This window comes from Patagioenas fasciata, chromosome 1 (assembly GCF_037038585.1).
Source record: "Patagioenas fasciata isolate bPatFas1 chromosome 1, bPatFas1.hap1, whole genome shotgun sequence".
Lineage (NCBI taxonomy): Eukaryota > Metazoa > Chordata > Aves > Columbiformes > Columbidae > Patagioenas > Patagioenas fasciata.
Genome location: NC_092520.1, coordinates 8,371,269 through 8,393,182, shown reverse-complemented (window position 1 = coordinate 8,393,182; position 21,914 = coordinate 8,371,269). Strand labels below are relative to the sequence as shown.

General features: G+C 38.8%; 1 protein-coding gene across 20 annotated transcripts in view; it reads right to left on the bottom strand.

The window, feature by feature from the left end:
- DLG2 (discs large MAGUK scaffold protein 2) overlaps window positions 1-21,914 on the bottom strand; it is a 1,047,967-nt gene that overhangs the window by 556,353 nt on the left and 469,700 nt on the right. For all 20 annotated transcript variants that reach the window (XM_071798683.1, XM_071798777.1, XM_071799041.1 and 17 more), the window contains one exon: window positions 7,083-7,244. In XM_071798683.1, the coding sequence (XP_071654784.1) occupies window positions 7,083-7,244 (162 nt within the window). The remainder of the gene's footprint in view (window positions 1-7,082; window positions 7,245-21,914) is intronic.

Here is a 21,914-nt window from a genome sequence, read left to right as displayed (position 1 = left end):
AAGCAATCTGCTGAATATTCAGTGGAATTCACTAACGGATACAGACTGCAGTGTGGTACTTGGCCAATAACTGCATATCAAAAAGGAGAGGTGGAAAAAAAAAGACAAAAAACCCCAAAACAAAAACAACAATAACAAAAAAACATGAAAGCTAGGAAGCTACCAGGGCAGAGATCAAAAGTATTATAATAAGATCATTGCTGCTGGGTTGAGCTACCCTGGGGCTAAAAAATGCCTCATGCAGATTAGCTATACTTATGGAATCTAGTCAGTGTAAGCAAAGAAAACGATGCAAGTTTAACTTTTAGGTGGCTTGCTAATATATCCATGGATACATTAACATGTCCTCTATATAACCCCAATTAATTTTATAACTGCAAGAGAAAACTTCAGACTTCTGTTGCTGGCAGATGACAAAGCATCAGCCTCTCACAGGCCCCCACGGCTCTTTAAGAGCCTCTGAAATGCAGCATCTTGATCTGGAAGAACAGCCTGTGCTATGGCACAGTCTCAAATGTTCGTCACACCTGAGCAACAGAAATTAAAACAAATTCGCCTTATCTCGTTCTCTTCTCTATTTGAACTTCACCTGTAATATGATATTCTTCACCAGTAATAGGAATTAAGGATGTTTAGCAGCTCTGGAAAAACAAAACAAAACAAAACAAAGCAAAACAAAACAAAACACAAAACAAAACAGAACAAAACAAAACAAAACAAAACAACCTGACTCAACCCAACCCAACCCAACCCAACCCAACCCAAACCAAACACTGGGTTTCTTATCACAGTTAGATGATCCCTGCAAAAGCACTAGGAAATATAAGAACACAGGAGTACTGGGCATGGTAATGCTAAAAGCTGAAGCAACCACCTTTTCCTGTGTAAACCTGATTCCCTGGTAGCTACATGAACAGAGGAATTTCCTGCCATTGCTCACTTAAAACAGCTACACAAGTGAGTGTATTTTCTAATGTTGTTTTGCAGCTCTGTGCAGCAGAGTGAATGTACAGCTGACGTGATCCACTGCAACATCATGAGTCTTGGAATTCGCTATGTCCACAGCACTTGCGACAGTGGATGACTTTAAATTATATACAGGATTCAACAGTAAAAAAGTTGTCCCCAAACTTTTTGAATAGTGAAATGGACATGTTGCATCTGGAAAACAAAAATCCATACAGAACATTTTGGCCTTATTTTTCCAAATTGACTTTAGAACCCAAATTTTATTGCAGTCCGTGTTAATTCATGAAATAAACAGCTCTTGCCTAATCTACATTTTTAGTCACAAAAATTACTCTTTATGACAGTTTCCAGGAAGTTCAGGCTAAAACATTTTCTACAGATTAATTAATCATCCAGGCTCATCCTCAGATCCTCTTTCCCCATCTTTGCTATTAATAATTTGTCAGAGAAGCACGGCAACCACCGTAGTGAGGTCTGACCCACACTTGGACATGAAAGGCTTCATTAAAGACTGAAAAGAGGGTGTGCCAGGTTCCAGGAGCTTTCCCAGGAATGATCTTCCTGCAGCCAGGTGGATAAAAATAATAGTTACAGGAGTGCAAAGGACTCTACACACTTATCAGAAGATAGGAGTTGGCAGATAGAGAACTCTGGCTTGGAGCACAGAGAAAACATATTTTCCACACTAGATAAAATGAACCTCAAGAAATGGGTGAGATAGGGGCGTTTCCGATCATCAAGGGAAAATTAACAAATGCAACTCATGTGCTGTGGTGGTGGGAGAAGCAGATCTCCTTCTGTCAAGCAATTTGCAGAAATGTCAGCTCACGTAGAACCTTAATTTCTGAGACCGCTAAGCAAATGAATTTCCCATTTGCTCCATGTGGAGATGTTTATTTTTCCTCCACTGGAAAGCCATTCCATCAATCCTGACTTTCTCTAAGCAGTCAGCAGCTCTGCTGGGCTGCAGGACAATGCCCTGGGACAGAAAGAAAAGGAGGACTATGCAGGGTGACTCTTTCCCTTCTAGAAAGCGAAGCCATCAAAGAGGAGACAACTGAACAGGTTACAGAACTTCCTTGTTTAAAAATATCTTAGGCTAAGATAATAACAGTAATTTACTTGGCTACTTGGTTTTGCAAAACTGCCATTGATGTTTACGCTCAAACCTTGCATTAAATTAGGAAATAGAGATAGTAGTTGGAACAGCCTGACATTGAAAATGTTCAGGGACCAAGGAGATTCTTACATGGATTTTTAATTTTATGCTTATTTAGATAAAGTGGCATGTACTTAAACCAAAAAGAAATCTAACATCACAATAATACTAATAAGGCTCATTTAGAATCCAGAGTTATTATTCATTTTACGAACGCTGATTAGCTGTATACCAACGAGGAAGGGAATAAGAATCATATTTTATTTAGAAACAGAACTTGCATGTCTGATTTTCAGGCACAGTTGTGTTCTATTCAGATTTCCCAACAGACCAGGGATTCAGAAAGCATCTAATTTCTAACAAGGTATTTTAACTGAATTAGCACTTTCTAAGCCTTATACGATAAAACTCCAAATCATGTCACTGAAGCGTTAAAGACGTAGAACAAAGAATTCCGAGCTTACTGCACCATCTAGTGTCAAATGACGGAAAGTGCAAGAAACTAATTTAAAACTATTTTTTCGTTACATTACATACTGTTTCCTATCACAGATCAATAAAACACAATTACATCACCTCAATAAGTTGAAAAGAGCATTTACAACCTTAATGTGGCAACTCTCACAAAAATTATCAAATTTTAGCATTCTCCTAAACGTTAGTATTTTCCCAAATGTTAATACAGCCATGTAACTGAAAACTTCCCTTAGAACTTTTGTGTTTGACATTAAAAGTTGCTGAGGTTGTTGTAAATTTTACTTTCTCCACACTAATAAGTAGATCAATCTTTAACAGAATTTTGTAGCTTTCTAAAATCAAGCATTTTCTAGAACTAAGTTGAGGGTATGGGAAATGCTAGAGGAAGAAAACTGGTAGAAGAGCAAAGTTCATGCGAGAAATCTGAAGTTAAAAAAGTAAAAATAAAAGGAAAAGAGGCTTCATTTTTGAACAGAACTGTGCTTGCTTATTATTATCTTCTCAAAGGAAGTAATCTGGCTAACGCACACTATATTTTAAGTACTTGAAAGACAGGACATTATTCAGCACATAAAACTAGTGTTAAGGTTTTAAAAAGAAAGTAACCAATAATGATAAAACTCCGCTAGGATATTTCTAGGCTACATCAAACCACATAATCTGGAATTGAAATTACAGCCAAGTTCTTTAACAATATGTACACAGCAACATGATGCCCAATTTAAGATGCATCTGTATTATGCAACACAGTACCATGCAACACATGCAACCATGTGAGGTGTTTTGAACCACACATCTTCAAAAACATCTTCTGGATCTTTCCATCCTAGGGGTTAGAAAGTCTTTCAAGAATCCCTGGAATGTTTTACTTGGAGATGTACATATGGGTATAGACAGGGTGATGCTTGCTTTACCTGAACTTCAGTCATCCGCAAAACTTGTAACTGGAAGTCTGTGCTCAAGCTATTAAGGTGGCTGATGGATGCACACTGAGATGTTCACTGGAAACTAAACAGCACATGCAGGGTGAGGGTAGCCTGGAGAAGAGAAGGCTCCAGGGAGACCTTATTGTGGCCTTTCAGTAATTAAAAGGGGTTTGTAAGAAAGATGAAGACAGACTTTTTAACAGGGCCTGTTGTGATAGGACAGGTGGTGATGGTTTTAAAACAGAAGAAGGGAGATTCAGGCCAGACATGAGGAAATTTTTTATACTGAGAGTGGTATACTGAGGTTGCCCAGAGAGGTGGTGGATGCCCCATCCCTGGAGACATCCCAGGCCAGGCTGGACGGGGCTCTGAGCAACCTGATCTGGGTGAAGATGCCCTGCTCATGGCAGGGGTGGCACTGGGTGAGCTGTGAAGGGCCCTTACGATACAAACTATTCTATGATTCAATGATTCTACGGTAGCAAACAGATGGCTGGGGGCACTCGTCAGTTATGGGAGCTGGAATGAGCCACCTGAAGGGAAGTTTTCTGTTTGTATGTCCTTTGCAGATTTCTTTCCAAATGAATACAAACATATGGAAACAAGCAACTCTTTCCTCTGCCAAACACAAGTCGCTTGGGAAAAGTGATGTGATTAAGATGGATATGTGGCTTGGCCTTGGGAAAACACTTCAGTTCCAAAGCATCTTAACTAGATTAATTTTATGTTCAAATATTTTTATTTTATGCTACTATTTCAAACACAAATATATTGAGCAAATCATCCTGTCGTTGGTGCATTTTGAAGCCACTAAACACAAAGGACTGCCTGAAAAGTTTTCGGGAAGGTGCACTCTGATGCTGCAAAGCCCACAGTGAAATCCAGACAGTGAAATGCAGTCAGGCCACGGCTTAACCCCACTCAGTCGTACATCTACCCCCTACTCACACAGCGTGCTTGCTGGCTGCGTGGCTGGTTAGACAGACAGTCCTAATGACACACAGGAGGTGATGTGATCCCTCTCTTGGAACAAGCAAACTCGTGGCTTTCATTTACACACAATTTCCCTCTGCATCAAATGCTCTGACCTGTATCCAGAAAACTGGGGCAGGACGAGTCAACCTTTCCAGTGCAAATGGCTCTTGGTGGAGTTTCTTGACCACTTTAACCCACTGCAATCACCAGCATCTTCTCACTCCTAAGACTGGAGTTGACAGGCTGTACTTGGACCCCACAGCATTTGTTATGTATCCTCAGAGCAGGATTCCAGCAGTTCTGCCTCTCACGCAAGGCAACAAAATATTGAAATTGCAGGCACACTTATCTAGCAAACCTTTAAAAAGAGTGTTTTATATTTACCTTGAAAGCCACACTATGGTTTGAGAAGCAGTACGTCTCACATTTCAGCATTATTCAGTGCAACCATGTTTACACAATAGTGCTCAGAAGGGAGTGGAATACTTAATATCAGACTATGTGATGGAAAGTCTATAATTCAAGACAACAGCCAACTCTGATTTTATTTTGAAGTGTTTGGAATGCTATTTTTCAGCTATGTGGAAATCACTGTGAAAAAAAGCTTCTGAACAGGGACTTCAGTCAATTTCCAGAAACTAAAGTGAATTTAAAGCAGATATTTCAGATAGGAAGGTACCACAGTTCTATGAGCTTTAGGAGAAGTTTTACTCCATCCTCCTGAGCTAAATTTCTACTGAAGGTTAAAAGACAGGACATGGACTACAGAAGAAAGCAAGCAGGAACTTCAAAGCTATGTGAAGAGACAAATTACTAAATTTAGCTTAAGTGGCAGGCATGAGACACTGTGAATCTGAAGGAAAGAAGGGAAAGGAACAGAGTCAAAGACAGAAATCCTCAGGCTAAGGAAAGAACTTGCAGAAGACACTTATTTCCAAGTGGGAATACTATACAGCTCCTCTCCTGCCATCAGTTCAGAAAACAGCAATGGAAAACAACTCTTTCCTGTCACAAGAGAAAATTAGACTGGGAGCTTTTTTAAGGCAACTCTAGATGTCTGGGGAAACACTTCACCTCACTTCACAATAAACTTTTTATCGTCATTGCTACATTTTCAGCTTGGATCATGCAGCCTTACTTGAAAGTCTCCATCTGTGAAGCAAAATATCTATTTTTGACTTTAATGAATAAGAAGCATCACTAACATCCTAATCCATCAGGACCCCTACAGGAGTAGGAAAATTTCCCTTAAAGGCAAGAAATTGCTTTGTCTGTGTTTGTCCCCTGAGGTTACACAGAGGCCACATGGAAGTAAACTCCTCCAAACAACTAAGTTGATATACTACAGCATTAGAAGATATATCACTGCTTGATACTGTTGGCTTCTGCAGTAGATGTTAGGTAAGCAACCTGGAGAGCTGCTGAAACATAAGACAAATGACATACAAGCTACACACCAAAACAACAAGAGCAGAGGACAAAGATTCATTCACATGGCTATTCCATGAAGGATGAATGAACAGCAGCCACATTCACATCAATCTTTAATACTAAACATTTGCTTTCATTTGTAACCGCACTGTAATCACTCCGCTAGGCAAGCAATGCCCGTTTCACAAGCTTGGAGCACCAGAAGGGGCAAAGCCCATCTGCCTTGTTTGCTGCTTAGTTAATTGCCTGAATAAAACCATTGCCCAGAACATCACCACCTCTAGTACAAAATATTCTTCTTTTTTCCCCTTCCCAGGCCTAGTAGAAAATAAAATTAGGAGAACCATTATGCTCATCAGTCCATCCATGCTCCTTTCATTAGAGAAGCTTTAGGAACATCTTCAAACTATAGCAGGCTTATTAAAGAACAGATGTCATTTTCAGAAACCGATTTCTTTTTGGTTAACATACACCATGAAGATAAACACTTTTTGCCCAGCAAAATATGTCAGAGGACATCAGACACACATACAGAAAACCTTCTATATTTTATGAACAGTTGCCTTAGTTAACAGCAAAATGTCTCTACTTCACTCTGAATTGCAATAAAACCCACAGAAAACAGCAAGTGCTTGAGTGGTGAGGTTCTGAATAGTGGTAAATGAGCTTACTTTTCAGGCATAACTTATGAGTTTGATGTAGCTTTTTGAGAGATGCAAAAACCAGGACTGCATCAGATAGTTACATTTACAGTACTTCTTTGGCTTCTGAACAGGGACAATCCAGAAGGGAAGTCTGCCATTCCAAAATCACCATGATATTGAGGCCAAGAATCTGCACTATTGCCTTGTCAATGTGCACCAAAAAAAAAAAACTTAATTTCCAGGAATGACTTTTGCTCAAACGAAAATCTGACTCAAAGTAAAAAGGTCACATCTCAACACAAAGCTCTGCCAACGAAACTATCACCTGTTACACTGCAGTGAGCCTTAAAAACCCATCACAGGTCAATCAATCACAGCGCAATCAATCTTCTTTCAAAAAGAAGCTTTCCTGTTTGTGCAACAAAATAAGTTTCCCAAGTGTTTCATGCTACATGTTTTCTCGTATTTGAAGACCAAAGCTACAGTGAATATCAGTCCTACCTTCAGAGGAGAAATGTGCGACTGTAAGACATATCCATGGACATTCTCTATTTGAGACAGGTTCTTCTCTGACACATGAACAAGCTCAGGACCTCTCACTTCATGGGTTAATCGAGGCAAAGTATGATCATGTGGAGCATCCTCATCTTGATAACGATATTTCTGGAGAAAAAAAAGATAGCAAGGAAGAACAAATTATCTTTGAGGAGACAATGTGCATATACTAATGTAAATATGGAATAACAGGAAAAGTATCAGACATTGGACTGTATAACTCTTAAATTTTCTAATCTGTTCTGGACAGAATATCTCATTATTTTTTCAACTTTTCATCAAAGAGAGAAAATATAGTAGATCACACTGATACACAAAACTTACACTATACAGACATCAGGGAGCAGGAGGAGGAGAGGAGAGTGTAAATCAGAAATGGAGTTCATAAGTCTTTAAGAATGACAGAGGGGCAGATAGTGCCATCGTAAATGTCATTTTCAGCTGTTAAGAATATGATAAAATATTGGAATGGGCAAAATCAAATACTAATATTTATTTGGAAGGCCATATAGAACCATAGACTCAAAAATTCATTTTAGTTGTGAGACACCTTTAACATCCTTGAGTTTCACTGTTAACCTAACACTGTCATCAAATCATGTCCCTAAGAACCTCATCTACACGTCTTTTAAACATCTCCAGGGATAGTGACTTCACCACTTCCCTGGGCAGCCTGTTCCAATGCCTGACAACCCTTTCCATGAAGAAGATTTTCCTAATAACCAATCTAAACATCCCCTGGTACAACTTGAGGCCATTTCGTCTCATCCTATCATTTGCTACTTGGGAGAAGAAAGCAACACACTTCACCTCGCTACTACCTCCTTTCAGGTAGTTGTAGAGAGCAATAAGGTCTCCCCTCAGCCTCCTTTTCTCCAGGCTGAACAGCCCCAGGTCCCTCAGCCGCTCCCATCACACTTGTGCTCCAGACCCCTCACCAGCTCCATTCCCTTCTCTGAACTCTCTCCAGCACCGCAAGGTCTTTCCTGTAGTGAGGGGTCCAAAGCTGAACACAGGATTCCAGGTGTGGCCTCACCAGTGCTAAGTACAAGGACACGATCACTGCACTAGTTATAGAAGAAGTCCTAAGTTCAGGTGCGCTCGCAAGGACATTGCGAAGCGGACCTCTCTGCTGCTCCTGCATTTCACTTTGACCACTCAGCTCTGGGGTGTTACTTCATTTACTCATCCAGCCAAAGGAAATCATCTCAGTTTATTCCTGCCTTCACTCTCATACATGGAAATGCTTCAGCAGTTGCCAGTTATTTTCAATATACATATGTGACATGATTTATTCTCTTCTTTTCTGAAATATGCCTGTGACCCTTCACATATTCACTTTTCAGATAATTAATGAATCTATAAAATGACTGGCACCAGACAAGTATTATTTGGGCAAGAAGCCATCGGTCTAATAGATGGTACTCCAACCAATGTCACATTAAAGGCTTGGCACATAGACCTTTAAGCCCCAAGCAATTAATTATTTTTTGAATCCAATGAGTATTCTTTCAAAAAAGATGACTACTAAAAGACGCCCTCTTTAAAGTGAGTCATTTGCTACAACGTGATTAGCAGAAATAACCACAGAATACCAGAGTCATCCTATCTTCCTGGGAAATGGGAAAAAGCAGAAATGTCCAGTGACAGCAGCGGTAGAAGCCATAAGAAGTTTTGGGCAGATCATTCATGCAGTTTTACACTACCAGAAGCAGTGTGAGGTGGCATTAAAGACAGAATATCTCTTGGTGCCCATCAGTAAGTCCTTTCTCCAACGCGGCACTGCGGTGTCACTGTTGCATAAATGAGAACCAAGGATCAATAGAAGTGGTTCACCCGGAACCTTGTGCTCCCGAAAAGCTGAACACTTTCATGAATATCCAGTGGTAGGCTTTCCTGTTAAAACCTATGCTTCAAAATTGTAATTGATCATTTTATCTGATAACTGTACATTGCCCTAACAAATTCAATGATATCACTCTTTATGTGCCATAAACTCATGTGCCTTCCCATTCTTCACGAAGTGCAAGCCTAGATCATTTCTGGGTCAGTTCTGGTATGTGTTTACCTCATGTTCTCAGCACCAAACTAATTGATTTTTATACATCTTTCCTCCCACAGCGTGTCTTCACTGAAATGCTTTCAGCTGTGAGCCAAAACAGCTTGACACAGCAAAAAAAACAGTGGTAAGGCTGAAAATACCAAACCAAAATTGAGACTATCCTGCAGAAATGCCTCATGCCTCTCCATTACTATGTATTGGTGGGGTCCTGCAAATGTCCTTGAAATTACCCCATTCCCTAGAAACCAGGGCTTTCTCTAAGAATTAATTCAAATTTTTGGAGGGAAAAGCATGATTACACGGAAATGTTACTTTTCATTTGACAAAAGAACAGGTGGATGTCTTATGATAATTAAATTACAAATCAGTGCCTGCTGCTGACAGGGTATTGTATGCTGCCAACTAGCATCACATATTTAAAATCCTCTGTAATTACCTATAATGGGAAAGTGGAGTGCACTGCTGTGAATTTTTAATATGAATGTGTGTTTTTATAAGCTATCATTCTCTCTACAATGTGAGATTATTCCAGCATTACTGGTCCTCACATGGTACTAAGACATTTCTAAGACTGTGTTTGCCAAAGATTTGTCAGCTAAACAGGACTGAAGATACGAATCCAGCAGAAGGTAATGGTCAAAAGCCTTACATTTCAAATAAAGTAAAATAAAATAAAATAAAATAAAATAAAATAAAATAAAATAAAATAAAATAAAATAAAATAAAATAAAATAAAATAAAATATAAATGGGAAGTTATAATACAAGTTATAATAGCCAGACTACTGGACTGCTATGGAAATACAGATGTTCTTACAACCTACATTTGACAGACTGTTACTCAATTAAGATGTTTGAAATTTGTCATTTGATTTTGGGCCACAGAGAACTGGCTTTTAAAAAAGCCCTCAGTTTGTTTTTTGTTTTTGTTGTTTTTGTTTGGTTGGGGTTTTTTTATTTGTTGGTTTGGGTTTTGTGTTTTGTTTGCTTGCTTGTTTTTTTTTTTTTTTGTTTGTTTGTTTTGTTTGGGTTTTTTGTTCTATTGTTTGTTTGTTTTGTTTTGTTTTGTTTTGTTTTGTTTTGTTTGGAGTTTTTGTTTGTTGTTGTTGTTGTTGTTGTTGTTGTTGTTTTTCCCCAGTTATCATTGGCTTGTTTTGCAGAAAATGCAAACAAAACATTAAATTTTAGATCGACTCAAACTGACCTGTGTCCTGAGCTGCTAAATGTGGTCCTACTGGAGTTGCCATTTAAAAGCACATGCCCCATTCTTCTCTACCTGCCTCTTTGACTGGACCCCACTCTAATCCATCACACATTAGTTCTGTTTGCAGTGAGAGGGCTGCAAAAGGAGGGAGCAAAGTGTTTCAAGTCTCAAATGCTATTGTTCTTTTACATTCCTCAGGAGGGGTAAGAATTCTGCATATTAGAAGCTGTGGGTCTTCATAGAATCCATATCACTTAGAGACCACCGGAAAGGAATTTCTGCAGACAATTTGCCACAAGAGATAATGACCTCTTACAGGTCCAGTTGTTCCATTGCAATCTGGGGATAGAAAAGGCATGCAATTGGGTCTCAATACTGCCTGTTCCTTTTCCTTCATTTGCCTTTCCCTCAACCCAGGATCTGAGCTACTTTGCAACTCCCACATGGATTAACCATTGCTGGTCATCTGCTGCAACCTCAACATGGGAGCTACCTTTGAACAGGATGAACATCGTCTTCCTTCTATATGATATTAAGTCCAGCCTTCAACAGACTGGATTTTTTTCGCAGTTGTAGCAACAGGAAAACCTAAAAACATAATTGACTTGGCCAATTTAGACAAAAGTTTAATCTGCACAGTCTCATTAAAAAATGTTACTGCCACTTTGCTTCTCTTTTTTTCAGTGGTCTTCAGTGTGTTGAATTTTGCTGGCACTGCTCTCCAAAGGCAGCAAATTTCAATGTCATACAGACAAGTATCTTGAGAAAACAAACTTCACAATTTGCACACACAAGTCCTTGGGCATTCATCCAATCATGAGTAGAAATAATGTTACTCATTCAACTGATTGCAAATGAGCAACACAGCTTGAATTCTGAATATTTGCAATCAATCTATAGAGTAAAAAGAGAAGAAAATACTCTTCTCATTATATAAAATGGAAGAAATCACAAACTGCTTGCCAAGACTGTGGAAGTAGATTAAGGCACTTAAATCATTGAATAATTATACTTATTGTGAATGACTTGTTCTTTTGCTTATCAAGTAGATTTCCAACAAGCTTGTCATGATATCACAGCAATAACCTTCATCCAAGAAGCCCAAAGAGCTTTACAAGTGGTAGCCAAGCCTGATAACATCCTGTTGAAAAAAAAATGTACATCATCTAAAGGTGGGTAAAATTAGGCACAGAAATACAACAACTTGCTCAAGGTCACAAAGATAATTAATTAAGCAGTGGTAGAACTCAGGAAATTTTTCCAATCTTTTCTTCTAAACCCAAGCCCTAGTGCAGCTACACTGACTTTAATAGTAAAAATTATTATTATTATTAGAAATAAGGTTTTGGGTTGCTTACTGCCATTATGATTTATTTTTATGGTTTTGTTGTTCTTGTTGTTGCTTTCCCTTAAAGGTTCCAGAAGACAGTAGACCTTCTAAGGTCAGGAACTAGGTTTTTCTCTGTGTTAATATTATAGCTAGCAGTGCTTTGTGTAATTCATATTGTGAATTCATATCTCCGAGAATCACATAATGATTTTTAGAGGACAAGAGGTTTCCTATAAGAACCAAATTTTTTCACATGAGGGACACTATCAGCACTGAATTCTGAGAACTTGCATAGCTTTTCCATTCAGTGCAACAAGAACTTCTGGTTTCTTAAGAGGGGGGAAAAAATATATATGTATGTATTACTTTCTGAGTTCACTGAAAACAACAGGTATTTGTCTTTTTAGGGAGTATATATTCAGTTTTTTTAAAAAATGCAAGTACAATTTAGTGGGAAAATAATACACTTTTCAGTATTCTTCTCATCTGTTTTTGAAATTCTAAATTTTATTGTTCATAATGAAGACATGAAATGGACATTAGCCAAAGTACCTTCTTCCTTGTTTTAGCTGGATGTACTTGCACCTTTTGCTCACAAGATGGCACAAGAACCATCAAGTTAAAACATATGCTCACACATGGCTATGAAGAATTGCAGGAAATAATAGGTAGCAAGAAATGTCATAAATTCAAATGATTTTTATTTTGAACTGACCTGGTACAACCTTATTAAAAAAAAGGTGGCAATGTTTGATAGTGAGTACATATGAACAAGCATGATTATACTCAAACCTGTCGTCAGTTGGAGGAAAGCCTAACAGTTCATATAAGCATCAAAAGTTAAAAGCAAGTAGGAACCTATTGGATTTGCAGGCTTTTGCATGAACAGAAACACAATGTATTGACAAGACTGAGACTAGCCCAGAATGCTGCATTCCTCCAGGAATTCTAAATCCTAATTAAAACCGCCTGCATGCAAATCTGTACCATGAGGTATTCAGCTCCATATGCTGCATTGCTTTTTGGACCTGTTAACAGCATCAGTTTAGCCCTCTGGAGGTTGCTACTTGCTATCCAATAATTTAAAATAGATTTTTAACTTGAAGTACCAGTGTAAAAAAAGACACTCTAAGAGGGCGGCTTTGCTAGTATTAAATGGTGAATGTGGCTGAAGACTGTAAAAAAAAAAGTGTCCAGCTAATACTGATTGTTTATCTAAGTAGAGCAAAGGAAAGACGTGGGTGAAACTGTATATTTTATCAGCATCATGCTGTAGCCACCTCTCTATCCCTTTGTCCTGCAATAGCTTCACTTGTATACTACTTTTTATATTTTTCAAGTCTTCCCCTCTTTTTTGTTGTTTTCCTGATATGTGCACAACCACTACAGAAGTCTTCATGCCTCATTAGCTCCATCCTTCTCACCTCCTTCCCCCCACAGCTCCATGTCCCCACTCCCATCCCCTCGTCCCTCCAGTTCCGTGACTGCAATCCTCCAGCGTGGAAACACTGAGCCTCGCAAATTCTCCTTTTCCACCCCTTGCCTGACCTGAGGAACAACAGCTTCTGGCATGGGGTGGCTGTGCTGAGGTTACGACTGAGCATTTGGAGAGACAGAGCTGGAAAATGTCACCAGTCGCTGTGTCTCAGTTTCCCTGCCAATAAGCCTGTGGTGGGAATGCAGCACAGCAAAACAAACACCCTGGGTTTATATCAGAAGATTACAAAGTAATCATGTAATGTAATAAATAAATGGCTTGCCACTCGTATGTTTTCTGTACCAAAACCATCGATTTTAATTTAGTCCAGCTCTGCTCTGCTCATGACAACAGCAGGGTGTTTGTGTTTTGCAGCTGAAACCCTCTCCCCAGTCTGCACACTTGGATGCCCTACTTAGTTGAATTTATACTAAAAAAAGGGCTCCTTTTCCTCATGAACACTGCTAGTGACTTCTTCACAGTTATCCAACCACAACGAACAAAAAAATGTAAGTGATTTGTAACTCTTAGTTTTGCACGTATCTATGTACTGATTGAAGATTAACTACTTATTTTCATTATATTATTTCCCAATGCCCTTCTGAGCATCAGTCAGTAGGACAGCACCTCCGGAGTTACTCCAGAGGATAACCAGTTTGTCCCCTAACTCTGATTCTTAGGCCTCATGGGTCATGAGTAGATGCAGTTGTGGTGGGCTTTTTGGGCCCTCAAGCTTGCCCAGTTCCATAGCGCTAATTTAAGACACTGCCTGGCTGTCTCAGCACCCACCGGTGGTCGTGTGGAGAGCTGCAGATTGAAGGGATGCTGTGAGACTGTGCTAATTCCAGTGTTAATTGCAATTCCCTGAAAGGTCCCACTGAAGGGGGTCTCTAGGGATGGTCTCTGGGCATAGTGTCTATTGCTGTACTCTTGCCAATGATGCCCATGCGTTCATCTTATGCCCAAGCATCTCATGCAGTCTCTGGGTATATTTTTTTCCTGATAACATGGATGGTTCTCCATCTCCTGCTTCCCTGTTCCCTGTGACAGCCCTCATCTTCCATCCTGCTCCTTTACTTGTACTGGTCAGTCACTGATCAGGATTAGGGTTTTTTTCAGGTTTGTCTAAACCTGAAATATGTCTTTATGAAGCCGCCAGCCTCAAAAATAGGTGCAGCAGCTCTAGTGGAGGAGGTAACACAGGAGAAGGAATGAAAAGTCAAGGAGGAGCAGAGTAATTCCTTGAAATAGCATTACTGATAAGAAAAAGATAAATGAAAATACTACGCTGAGTCCTCTCCTCCCTTGGATACATACATAATCCAATATGGTGAGATTTACATGTCAGTGCTAAGAAAAACCAAGCAATCTATAACGTGTTAATGGCAAATCCAAGAAAGGTTGACTTGAGATTTCTCTAGGGAAGGGAAGGAACAGAAAAATCATCAGAACAGGGTCTGGAGCAAATGGTGATAAAGACCAAAGCTCAAATGGTAAAAACAGAAGAGGCAGAGAACTGCAAAATCTGTGCTGCTCTGGCGCTGAAAATTACTTGTAAAACCCCTAGGGACAGCATTTGTCTCATCTGCCCCCTGGGCAAGTTTGCATAGCGATAGCTGCTCCCAGCAATTACTCAAGTAGCAGGGGCCTGTGGCTCTGCAGATGGTGGCCTTGCCCCATGCTAGGTTCTGTAGTCTTTCCATCTAGGGCTGTGGAGAGTCAGCTTAAAATTCCACCCTTGCACTGCTCACACATTCCTGTTTCCCAGGCTTCTTGAACAGAAGTATTCCCATTGATACCCTCGCTTCCTCTGCAGTCCCAGCTCTAAATGAAATCTAGGAGAAAAACTAGACTCTGCTTTTTTGCCTTTTTTTTTATTTTTTAATTATAACTCAATTCATGGGTTAAAAGAAAGATGGGTTTGCAGAGCAAAGTGCTGAACAGTCAAGGTTGTATGAATTCTTCATGAACCCTATCACATTCACTGTGCAGACAGGACAGTTCTTTGGGAATTAATTGCATATTGAAAGACATAGGAACTGTGTGTCTGTGGGATTCCAGCACAATTTCTTCAATAAACTGGATAATTCTGGACAAAGGCTATAGGAGGCAAAAGGATGCTTTCAGGATAAGGCAGGTGAATGCTACTGTAGCTAACTGGTTTTGCTCTTGCTTTTGTCTCAGAAATCTAGTCATTTCACAAAACCAAACTTTCCACAGGTGCAGAATTGAGATGTTCCTCACTCTGAAAGGCTGAGGTAGACACAGATGGCTGCTTTTTGCAGAAGTGCTGAGCATCAGCAACTTCACCTGAAATCAGGGGGAGCTGGACTTTGTACAGAAAAGATGCAAAGGAATCCTACGTACTCCAAGAAGCCAAACTAAGGTGGAACTGGTATTGGCTGACACATAAACCTTAAGCTTTAACCAGATTCCCTTGTGAATAACTGAAACTTCACAATAATATGTGTATATTTATCAAAGAATTTCTCACTGAAGGCACTTTTTCTCTCATTTTTCTTCCTAACTTGGACTGTGAGCAGTTTAGGATTTTGGCATTCTGAATGAGATTAATTTCATTCTCAGTATCACAACCTGGACACAGGAACTAGTGGACTCATTTGCTCTTAATCGTTTTGTTAAATGAGTAAAAGTTTTAATCACAAAGGAATATTGTGAAAATAAATTCATTACTGTTTATGAAATACTTGGATATTGTGGTTATGCTTCATATAACAGGAAAATCAATGAGAAAATTAGTAATTCTGTAAATGGAACACAGTTTGAACTGCATGCATTAAATAATGCATGGAGACATTTGTTGAATGTAAAATGCCACATGACTGAAAGAAGCAGAGGGCCCGTGAAAACAAAAATAGCTGTAATTAAAAATGTATTTGAGTTATATTATAATACTGCATTACAATATATGGCCTCAGAGGGCCTGAAATAAAATTGCTTAGACCATCTTAATTCTTGCATATCCTAAATCTGAGTGGTTAACTTTATAACTCTGCCATCCCTTAACTGTTCTTTGAACGCAATGTATACATACATAAAAAACCTCATAAACTTTAATAGCATTCCTGCTTTTTCTACTGTGAAAAAGGTATAGAGATAAGTACTGGATTTTTCAATGTTTGTGGAAAACTGGCTCTTCTTAAATAAAAATACAAATGTCCTGCGTGCATAAACTCGAAAAATAACCTTGCTGTTGCCACTCTGACAAAACCAGACCATTACCTCTGAAGATAACATCCTTTTTGTACCAAAACAATTTTTGTTGGTGCTGGAAAAGTTATTATAAGTCTCAAATATCTACTATTTTTATCAGCCTCCTCTTGTAAAAGCTATGAATTTTTACTAACGAAAAAATGGATTCAGTACATTTTAACTAGGTGTTCAATAGGCCAGCAAAACACATTTGCGCCAGGTGAATTTGCATGTACTTGACACCTGTAAGAGTCAAGATCAACATTTCTAAAGCAGGGCACTTACTGATAAAACAGCTTTGGACCTTTAGGTCTTAATCCTTCAAAGTCTTTCGGTACAGTATAATTGTAGTAAAAAAATCTGTGCTTTCAGATACTTTTATAAAGCCCTGGTTAAGATGCAAGCGTACAAAGTAGCTGTCATTATAAACACAATGTAGAGAAACATGAAGCTATTGTATGAACAAGTGAATATTTGTTTTACTGAGGCTAAACCAAAATCAGTATTTCCACCTTTCCACCTCTCCACAATCAGCCTAGCTCCTGATGTAAGGAGCTCATGGCTCCAGGGGAAGCTCCTTCAGTTCACTGATGTCAACACATGGAGATAGAATTATTCCCAGGTCAGGAGCTGAGCAGGAACCCAATATCCCATTATATTACACTAGCTATGGATACACTGAGTTTAGTGTAATGGGAAAATCTCTTGGGTTTGCATCCTTTGAGCCCACAAAGAAAATGAATCCAGCACTCTTCAGGACATAAGGGAGCAGTTTATCACCACCACTGTTTATTTTATTTAAAAATAAACTTATAAAGATATTATAACCGTGTTTTCTGAACGGCCAAGCAAGCCTGCCAGCACTGCCTCCCTTAGTTTTTCAAGTCCCACAGGGCTTAGACTGGACCAAAGCAATAAGTTGGTCATGGTGAACAGAGCTGCAGGTAGCCAGCAACATTGCAGGATAGAAAAGGATGTATGTACAGATTTTTATTTCCTGTAGAATTGCTTTCAGATATAAGCACCTAAGCTTTGCCTTTGTGCTGTTTGGACAGGTACACATTATTCATGTTTGAATTTAAGTATGAAAATCAACCAGTAGTTACTTTGCTTGATGTTTTTTTGTTTGGGCTATTTTTATTTTGGCATGTCCTTCTATAGCAATGTTGGAAGAAAGGGCTTTTTTTTTTTTTTTTTTAAATTTCTAAGTGATTTGGAGCATTCATGTTTTAAAGAAGCCAACTGGGCTCTGAGTCTCTGCAAACATAAGCTGGATTCCATGCCTAAATGATCAGGCACTTGCTTTGTATCATATTCTAGTGTATATCTGGCAGGGTTGGTAATGACTGAAAAGTCCTTTACAGATGAAAAATGCTATAAAAATTCAAATTCATCTTATACAGCGCAGAAGACTCTCTGGGCATCAGACAGCACTTTAGATGGAAATTGAACTACCAGTCCATTTTCTTGAAAATCAAGATTCTATGTCTTAACATAGATACCTCAAACTTTATTGCTTTTGAGAGTTGTCATGTGACTCTTCTGTCGCATACAATGTTGTGTCTCACCATTGTGTCTGCCTGTCTTTGTGCCAAATTCTACAGTATTTTGCTCCTTGCTTCATGATGAGGTTTTTGGTTGTTTTTATAGTTGCAGAAAGCAGGGGAGGACAAAGGGGAAGGTTGAAGGCTTTAGAAGTTACTGAAGTTAACTCCTAAGCAATAACAAATGTGTTTCTTGCAGACTGACCTTCAAAGCCATCCTCCTTTGCAGTAGCACTTAATTAAAAGGTTAAACCCCAACTGAATTCACAAAGAATCCCTATTTGAAAAAGGTCTAGATATAGTAACAACTTTTCTTCAATTTCTTTACATTTTCAGCTGGAGGAAGTAAATATCTTGCATAAAATATCATGAAGAAAATAAAATCTAAATTCCTTTGGTCTCAATGACTAGCTTTCAAGAAGGCTGCATAAATGACTGTCAGCTGAATAACAATGTCATGGTACATTTTCTGTTGTTCTTAATTATTAGAAAATGAGGACAAAGCAAAACCCATCCTGGTTAAAATTAGATTCAGCCCAGATCATAAGGCAATCATGAGGCTCTGTTAACTTTGAAATGAAAGGCAGTATCATAAAATGATACCCAAAACAAAAATCAGAGACAATCCCAAGCAAATAGCTTGGTCTAGACACAGCAGTTTTATTATTAGGCAGAGAGGTTTTTTAAAGTCCCGACCCAACAAATGGATTGATTTATTATATAAATAAATATTTTCCAAAGCTTTATATGTGCAGTGGGCCAAATCCTCAGAACTGCAACATCTGTCTGGGAATATGGTCTACTTAGAGCTATTTGATTATTCATTTTTCATCCTTTTTTAGTATTTGGCTAAGTGCTGGATGGATAGCCAAACACCTGTATCTCTATGTTTTCTGATGAGGTAGCAACATGAACTCCCCCAAATAAAAGTTCTTTTGTAAAAAATGCATCTTTTTCTCTGCATAAACCACCTTTACAAGAGCAGGGAAGTCACTCTCCATTTTCTGTCAATCCTCTGCTACTCAGCCGATAATACCAACAAGGAAAACAATTTATGGAGTCTGGAGCTGTGATTTTCTGCTGAGGAAAAGAAATGCTCCCTGAGAACCAAACTGAGAGCTACAGCTCATTTTTATCTTGACAATGAGAAAGCGAGCATGACTTTAACTTGTTGTTGACCTTTGTTGCAGTTGGATCACTGATCTAAAAGTCAGCGGCTATATATATATACATAACATTATTCACATCCAACTATCATGTATCAAGTGGTAAAAACACATTTGACTATTTATAAAACTTATCTGCATGAGCAAAATTCTGCAAACATTAATCACAGCTGTGTGAATGACTATCCACACCAAGGAATATGCACCTTTTTGAGTGATTCATCTCATCTCCGCTGCTCAGGAAGGGGTGGGCTGCCCTTTCGTGGTGCCACATGCTTGACACTAACTACCCAAAAGCTGAGATACTGCCACTGGTGAACCTCACCCAGAAGCTCCTCTGACTCTCAGATAACCCATGGACATTTGCTCCCCTATGGGAGGCGTGTTTATTTTTCAGCCTAGTGACTTGGCATTTTGTCCTAGTTGCTACGTGACTAAACCAAAGTGAAAACTGCCTAGGTGGGAATTGCCACAACGTGTTGTGAACATACATCTGTATTTTCGAAAGCTGATAATCTCCCGGTGGTATCAAATTAGCCTTGTTCTCCTGCAGCTCCCTTGGGAAGGGCAACGCCATCTAATTTCCCTTGCTACCATGCAAACTATTAGACTCGAAGTCGAACATAGCATTAGTCAAATCCCAGTTGCGAGTAATATTTTGGCCCTATACGTCCATGTTCTCACAGATACCTTTTCAGCTTTATTAGCTTATTAAAAGTGTGGCCTTATTAACTTTTTTTACCACCAAAATGATGATTAAGTGGTGCAGCAGGAAATGTTTGGAACAGTTTCTTTTACAGATGATTAACTAGTGTTATGATATGCGCTTTAGCTGTCTGAACAAATGTAGGATGATACTTCACTTTTGTACTAACTGTCCTCAATTAAAAAAAAAATATTATTACAATAGTGAAACATAGCATCTTAACACATTCTCTTCTTGAGCTAATTAAAGTGCCATGGAAGCACTGTAAAAATTTTTCCTTAATTTCTTATTCCACTGTATTTACAAGAAAATCCAGTGAAAACTTATCTCTTAATAAGCTGGATGAATCAGGCCCCCAAGATACGTAAACATAACAGGACAAAGTCTATTCTCAAAGCCTCCAAATGACTTTATTGAAGTGAATGTTTTCCAAGTGAAGTGCATCCAAGTGTTGCAGGAAAATTTCCAAAGTGTTTTAGTTATTATGCTTATTGCGTGAAAATTTGCAGATTTTCAGTTCCTCCCACCTTGCTAACTTTCGCACATCTGTGCTGCTCATTTGCAAAATCTCAGCACTCACCTGGAAATAGGTGAGATGTCTGCATTTTCCAACACCCTTGCAGACCTCTTGACAACTCTCCGCGTTGTGTCAGAGCTGACCTGCCCATGAAATCACTTGAAAACTTGCACTTTAGATATATATTGCCAAGCTATACTAGCTAGCATCATATGCATAAATGACTAATCACATATTCTAGGCCCATTCTCTTCCTTGTTCTGGCTTCAGAATCACAGAAGCACAGAATCACAGAATCAATCGACTGAGTTGAAAAGACCTCAGAGATCATCAAGTCCAACCCTTGGTCCAACTCCAGTCCATTGACCAGATCATGGCACTAAGTGCCATGTCCAATCTCAGTTTAAAAACCTCCAGGGACGGTGAGTCCAGCACCTCCCTGGGCAGCCGTTCCAATGCCTGACCACTCTCTCTGCAAAGAATTGCTTTCTAATATCCAGCCTAAATTTCCCCTGGCAGAGTTGAAGCCCATGCCCCCTTGTCCTATTGCTGACTGCCTGGGAGAAGAAACCAATCCCCACCTGGCTAGAACTTCCCTTCAGGTAGTTCTAGAGCTCACCTCTAAGCCTCCTCTTCTCCAGACTAAACAAGCCCAGCTCCCTCAGCCTCTCCCCATAGGTCTTGTGTTCAAGTCCCTTCCCCAGTCTTGTTGAATGCATCATATTTCCCAGAAGTATTTTTATGTAAAAAACACTGTCTTAGAAGAGACTATGTATGGCATGTATTTACAGATCTATACAAAAAACGTGGATCCCTTTTTTGTATACTATAAATCTGAAGTTGTAAAAGGTGCCCTGCCAGATTTCCTCTTTAAATTAATTTTACAATAAACCAAAGAAAAAGGGTAGCCATTTGTTTCAAAACATACTCACAGTGAGTTTATATCTGACATTTCTATCCTGTCATGTACTTGTTTATTTTTATATGTTTGCTGTCTTTCTAAGCTACATCAGGAATCAGTATTTGGCTCTCATTAGTAGGATGTGGAATTTAGATTACTTGCTATCAGTAAGAAAATGTAGTCAGAAAGCTCCCAAAAGACCATATGAAGGATAAAAACTGAAAGATATCCCAAGTGAAATCAATGCTAATATCTGTATTTATTTATATCACTACCCAACAAGGTTTCACATGAAATTCTACTATTTAAAAAAAAACTATTTATGCTGCTTTCATAGTGAATCAAGAGGAATTTCCCTGAAAACAAAAACAAAGAAAATCAACATATCAGTCAACTGTTTTACTTCAATCGGAGTGCCTGTTTTTAAAATAACATGACAAGCTAAGACGTAATGCAAAACAAAAGATTTGAAATACATTATTGTGTTTGTTTGAAAATGTGATTCTAATTATTTTTAAGACAATTAATGAAGATGGATACCTTCCCACGAAACACTTCCAGCAGGAAAAATGTTTTATCATAACAGATTCAACTAAATTAGAACTGTACCAAATCACATAACCAGCCAACATATATACATATTCGCAAAAATTTCATTT